This window comes from Perca fluviatilis, chromosome 17 (assembly GCF_010015445.1).
Source record: "Perca fluviatilis chromosome 17, GENO_Pfluv_1.0, whole genome shotgun sequence".
Lineage (NCBI taxonomy): Eukaryota > Metazoa > Chordata > Actinopteri > Perciformes > Percidae > Perca > Perca fluviatilis.
In genome coordinates, this window is record NC_053128.1 from 256,776 (window position 1) to 263,657 (window position 6,882).

A 6,882-nucleotide genomic window follows, 5' to 3' on the forward strand; every position below is an offset into this window, starting at 1 on the left:
CCTCGAAGGTGTCCAGAGGGTACAAAATGAATCATATAAGTATAAAAGACATGTAAGAGTAAAAAACACTGGATTTAACAAATTTGACTGAAAAGAAGGATTCCTACAAAATGTCATGCCATAAGAAGTAACACAGCAAAAATGATCACAAAATGAAAAAAAAAAACTTGAGAAAAATTTACAAAAATTGCCGAGGAGGGCATGAGGGTTAATTTGTGTGCTAAATTTCTGTTCTTTTCGTTCAACAGATGCCAGCAAACCTCATGTCATTTGAATGAGAGCACACCTTACACAGCGGGACATTATTGTGCCAAACCCATTTGTTTGGGATGTACAGACTAGATAATGGAACACAGTGGAATGTGATGGTATCTACTGAAATGGGAGAGTCAAGAAGCATCTGGCACTCTAGAAGAAGCTCTCTAATACTGGATGTGTGACTTCATATGCCAACACACCTGCTTTCTTCTTCACTAGGACTAAATGTAATGTCAACTCTGGAAAAATCCAGCCAATGGAAGACTTGTTGAGGTTGTCCCTTGTTACTGTCTCTAATCGTCCTTGTTCTCTGTCATTTGTTATGTTGCTAAAAACATGTGAGCAAGCACACTGTTTCTGGGCCCACGTTGGAGTGCTGTTTGGGTGAAACGATCAGTGCACAAATGTGGACAACAGTGTCAGCTGACTGATGCTGATCTTGACTTTGCTGACCAGTGTTAACACGGTCTTTAAATGGAGCTCGCATTTGTAACACAGGAAGTTAAAAAACACACCCCTGTTGTTCAGTCTGTGAAACTGCTATTGCAATGTTTTTCTGCATTTCAACATTATACCAGAGTCAGAGTAGGCAACAACTTCAACGCACATCCCAACCGGAATCTGGAGCTTTGAGCATGAAAAACATCACCCTGTTTTAAAGTCTCATTATTACCATTAAAAATCAGCACTGCAGCAAAAAGGACAGAAGATGAGTCTTTATCACCTTTAGCCCTGTGGCATACAGCTGGACTGAATTTGTTCCAAAATAAGAGTATTTATAGGTGTACAAAAACAATATGGAATCTTGAAGTTGGTTTTAAGAGCCAGAATTGTGGTCAGATGAAGAAGCAGCCCTACGCCAGTTCACTTGTTTCCCCCCTCGCTACCTCAGTTGGTAGTTCTCCTGTAAAAAGTGTTTGCTGATGTACATACCAATGTTTACAAATAGCAACAATTCATATTTTCTACAAAACTTATCAGAATTTGTCAAACCCCATAGAAGTGGTACTGAACAATGTGATAATTACAATCAGTAATGCAGAAGACAGCCAGCTGTTGTCCACACCAGGATGCCAGGCAGCTGGTGGAGTCAATTTAAAGCAATTTACAATGAAGTACCAAGCTTTCAACAATCATGTGTGTGTAAATACTGTATTTATTTGTAAAAGAGTTTATTTTTTTGACAGTCATCAAAGGGAAGTGGTACGATTATTTACTTTAATTGGCCAGCTGCTGACTGTTGGTGGGATGCCAGCCTAAAACTTAGTTTGAATCATGATCTCCAACTGAAGGACATTGGAATAAGGGAAGACTCCATCAGCATTATAACATGCTTCAAAATCAAAATGTTGAACTTAAAGGATAATTCTGCTTTATTAACTTGGATTTATAGACTATAAAAGAAGTGGACGTAGCCACGGTGTCACCAACCATTGGTTTTGAAGCCTTGAGTTTAACATTTTGACCGTTGCCACCTTGGTTTTTTTGGAGCCAGAAGACCATAGTGGGGGTGGAGGGTGGAGCTGTTACAGACCTACATTCTGCTTCAGCTTTTACCCATCATACTTACTGTAGTTGTGTGCACACAGTTTTCTTATGCAATAAGAAATTAACATTTCAGGTGCGCTCACTTTTAGTCTTATCTCAAAATAAAGTGGTTTATTCATCAGGACAAACTGTTGGGTCGTTCCGACCTGTCTGATTGTCTGGTGTTCCCAGACCAAAAGCTATGAAAAAAGATCCAAGTTTTAATAAACTGGAATAATCCTAGTAGAACCCATAGTAACTGTCAGTCATTTATTTATGATTATCAAATGCAACAGTGGCAAAAATATTGACAAGCAGTAATGAAAGCATATACTTGTCAAGTGTAATCACGTTGTTAAGAATCTGATAAATTGAAATGTTCTTTGTCTTGTTTTTTAGAACTCGTTCCTTATTGTCCTTGACTAAAACAAAGTGTGGACTACTTTTAATAGTCAAGATTTCCAATTGTAGTCCAATAGTTTCTCCAGTGTTATTGTCCTACTTCAGATGAATGCAGTCATGAAGGCTCTCTTAAATACTTGCTGTTCCGGGCATTCAGTGGATTCCATTCCTTTCTGTAGGAAAATCAATTGGCAATTGGCATTTATAGGTATCGAAGTGTACTTGTGTAATAGATTACACAACTTAAGCAAGTTTCTAGGGTTTGCTAATTGACTTTCAAAATCAATGGGCACCTGCTGCTTTTTTTTATTGTAACAGGAGACATATGCTATAATGTTCCTCCAACCACTAAGGAATATTAGGCTTTCTTCATAAAATGTCCACTCATCACATGTGAATGACTGAGCCTGTGTTGGTTTAGTATTTAGTATTGCAGTATTTTATTATGAACGTGTTTTGCATTGATTGACATTGTCGCATTACATTTTCAACGAGTAGAAACAAACATTTTGCTTTTTTGTCCCTCTGCTGTTGCTGTACAATAGGCTATATTAAACTCGTTTTTGTTATTTCACATGCTATTTAAAGGGTAAATCTTGTTATTAAAGAAACAGTTGAATGTGTTGAGGTAATAGCAAATGCAAATTCAGTACTAATTTCATCTGTGCATGTCCAGTATCAAGAGTTTATGCATTCAGAAGGTATTAACCCAGTGATTTCCTGGCTGTAGGATAAAACTGTTGACTTTCAGTTTTTTCGATTTGGGGTGAACAAAAGCAAGGGTGTATTCAACTTTTTTTACTGAAAAACATGCAGAGAGGGGGTAGGTCTTTCATTCTTGCATACTGTCTGCAGGTGTTGCTTCAGGCTGCACACAACCCTGGGCCTTTCCCAATTCCCAAATTTGTACCTCCTTGACTCCTCAATCCTCGGACTTATGACCCGGAAATCATTCTCAGCGCGCCATCTTCAAGGACGTCCCAATTCCTAAAATGCACATCGAGGAGCAAGGACCAAGGAGTGCGGAGGCTCCCCGGAGGAGGAGTTATAATCGAAGATACACTGATGTATCCTCTGCTGAAGTCTTTTCACCCATGCCATGTAAAGAGGTGTGACCGAGAGGGACGGAGAGAGAGAGAGAGAGCGAGAATATATAAAGTATAGTATCTGCGGCCCTGTGGTTCATCCACGGATCAAGCCGGTCAGATCTTATGAATTAACATTTGTTACCAGTGGGTGAAATAACACATAGTTAATGAGGAAAATATTAACAGTTGTCTAAAATGTGAACGTAGCATAACATTTGTAAGTAAATGCTACAGGTTAGCTCAGCAGCTTTTACAAAATAAGTCATAGTATAGTATGTTGAAAAAGTTTTTTAAAAAATAGTAGTGTGACGAAAAAAAGTCATAGTATATTATGTCAAAAAAAAATTTGAATGGTATAGTATGATGGAAAAAAGTCATAGTGTAGTATGTCAAAAAAAGTGATAAAAAAAGTCAGTATATTTTGTCAAAATTTTTTATAAAAAGTCAGCATAGTATGTCGAAAAGTCAGTATACTATGTCGAAAATAGTGACAAAAAGTCATAGTATAGTATGTCGAAAAAAGTGATAAAAAAGTAAAAGCTTAGTAAGTCGAAAAAAAGATAAATCATAGTATAGTATGTCGAAAAAAGTGATAGAAAAGTCATAGTATAGTATGATAAAAAAGTGATAAAAAGTTATAGTATGTCGAAAAAAGTAATAGTATAGTATGTCGAAAAAATTATAAAAAAGTCATAATCTAGCATGTCGAAAAACGTGATAAAAAAATCACAGTATAGTATGTCAATTTTGTTTTTTTAAAGTATAGAATGTTGAAAAAAAATTATAAAAAGTCGTAGTATAATATGTCGAAAAAAGTGATAAAAAAGTCACAGTATATTATGTTGATAAAGTGATAAAAAAGTCATAGTATACAATGTTGAAAAAATGAAAAAAAGTCAGTAAAGTATGTCGAAAAAAGTGATAGTATAGTATGTCGAAAAAATTTATAAAAAGTCATCGTATAGTATGTCGAAAAAAAGATAAAAAGTCATACTATATAAACTATGTACAAAAAGTTCGTAAATTTGTGTTTGGTAGATTATTTCTTTGTGGTAACAATGCTTCTTGGCAATAAATCTTAATGCCGTTGGAAAGCCTGATTATTTCCATTGAACATGCGTTTGTGGGATGAGCAGCAGAGCTCAGTATGTGGGTTGCGCCCATGACAAATTTGCCACGTTGTCTCTGACAATACCCCCAGGTGCTGACAATCAGGTGCCTGAGTTCGAGATGAAATCACTGCAATCAGTGGCAATCCCATACCTCCACAGTCTGGGACCTAACTCTATCCTCAAAGATGACACCAATCGTCCCACAGGGCAGGGTTTATCAGAGACTACCTCCAGAATGTGGGAGTGGAGAGGATGGAATGGCCTTGCATGCAGTTCTGACCTATAAATGCCAGAGTGACCAACACAACCACGTTAGCTGATTTGCATCTAATGCTGGTTGAAAAATGGGATGCCATCCCACAGCAGTGTGTGACCAGCATGAGGAGGAGGTGCCAGGCTGTTGTGGCTGTTTGGTTCTTCCACACGCTACTGAGGCTCCTGCTTGTTAAATGAATAAATTGTGAACTTGACAATATGTATTGTTACTTCAGACTTCAATCACCCAATCCACCAAACACCACCAAACAAGAGTCAACAAAGAAAAGCTGTTTGGCATTGTCAGAGAAGATTTGGCAAATTTGTTATGGGTGTAACCCACATACTCAGCTCTGCTGCTCATCCCACAAATTCCTTACAAATGTGGCACCATTTCAAAGGGAAATTATCAGGCTTTTCAATGGTATGAGATTTATTGCCAAGAACTTTTTTTACTTTTTGTGCGTAGTTTAGTCATAGAAAGTAATTTAAAGTCATAGTATAGCATGTTGAAAAAATCACAAATAAAAGGTAATTGTACACTGTGTTCCAAATTATTATGCAATGATATTTTACACTGATTTTCCTAAATAGTCAATGCAAATGATATAATATATATATATAAATATAATTGGATGCTATTGATTGAAATAGCTTTTGATTTCAGTAAATATGACCTCTTAATGCTGCAAATTCAGCAAATTACCTTTTTCAGTTCTTTACAACCTATAAAATGTTTTGAAACTCTGTTGTGCATAATAATTTGGAACAGTGCATTTTGAGTTTTTTATTTTAGAAAAAATCCTGTTTTCATTGGGTTCAATGAAATTCGACTTATACCCTAACGGCTGGTGACTTGAAAATTATATTATTTATATATATATATATATATATATATATATAATTTGCATCGACTATTTAGGAAAATCAGTGTAAAATATAATTTGCATAATAATTTGGAACACAGTGTATAGTATGTTGAAAATAGTCATAAAAAGTCATAGTATAGCACAGGGGTCTTCAACGACCCCTTAGCTGAAAGAGAGACGGAGCAGGGACCCCCTACTACATACTGTATATTAAACTGGACCTACAATAACGTGTAGGGCGGCCTAAAGCCTTTACCATACATTTTTATGGTGCACATATTACTAAGCTTTTATGGCTACCTTAGCTGTAGGACAGTAAGCCCATCATCAATGTTGTTGCATTGTTACAACAAAGAAATAATCTACCCAACACAAATTTCTTTACTTTTTGTGCGTAGTTTATATACTATGACTTTTTTCGAGTATATTTGATTATCTCTGGTATAGCATGTTGAAAAAAAGTCATAGTATAGCATGTCAAAAAAATCATGAAAAAAAAGTCGAACATCATGAAGGTTATGACAAAAAAAAGTCATAAAGAATCATAGTATAAATAATCACAAAAATATTTTAGTCATAGTATATTACGTTGACAAAATCATAAAAAGGTCATAGTATAGCATGTGGAAAAAAAGTCATAAAAAGTCATAGTATCGTATTTTAAAAAAAATCACAAAAAAGTAATATTATAGTATATAGTAAAATGTCATAAAAAAGGTCATAGTCAAAAACCGTGTGTAACTGGATTCCTGCAGCGTGTGTGATAGCACCATCCTGTGGTGTTCAGAGGACCAGGCACTGAAGGACTACTCAATGTTGGAAATAACACATTGACATTTTCTTTTTCTTTTATTTGTGGTGCATTTATTTAGAATGCTAAACAGTCAGTTTGTACAGAAATTCATTAGTAGGTGTCCTATATTATTTTAATGGACATCCTGCAGCCAATCAGAATTGAGTATTCACACAGACAATGGTATAAAAAGTATTACATCATTAAAATGATTTAAGCTCATACATAATCAATAATCAAAACTTTTGCTGAGACACACTCATTGATTATAGTTTTTCTCAATTGTTTACACAGTAATAATGGTACTTGAGACAAACTGAGCACAACCTTTCTCATATCCCAACCCCCTGAGTCAATTCTGCTGAAATACAGCACATGTCCTGCTTTACACTCAGATTGCTTTTCTAAACTATGCTTTTTTTTTAGCAATCAGAGCTTTAGCAATAAAAGGGCCACAGGTGAGCTTGTCTGTCTTGGCCAACAGGAGAGTAAATAATAGTAGTGTGAGTACAGTAAGAGGAGGAGGAGGAGGAGCCATAATCTCTGATTAGAGTCGGGTCACTTTGGTCTGACAATGA

At 35.8% G+C, this 6,882-nt stretch overlaps 1 protein-coding gene across 2 annotated transcripts in view; it reads left to right on the forward strand.

Moving 5' to 3' along the window:
• Positions 1–2,768, forward strand: part of LOC120546081 (ras-specific guanine nucleotide-releasing factor RalGPS1-like) — a 199,585-nt gene extending 196,817 nt beyond the window's left edge. For both annotated transcript variants that reach the window (XM_039780850.1, XM_039780849.1), the window contains one exon: positions 249–2,768. In XM_039780850.1, the coding sequence (XP_039636784.1) occupies positions 249–278 (30 nt within the window). In that variant the 3' untranslated portion in view covers positions 279–2,768. The remainder of the gene's footprint in view (positions 1–248) is intronic.
• Positions 2,769–6,882: the final 4,114 nt, after the last annotated feature.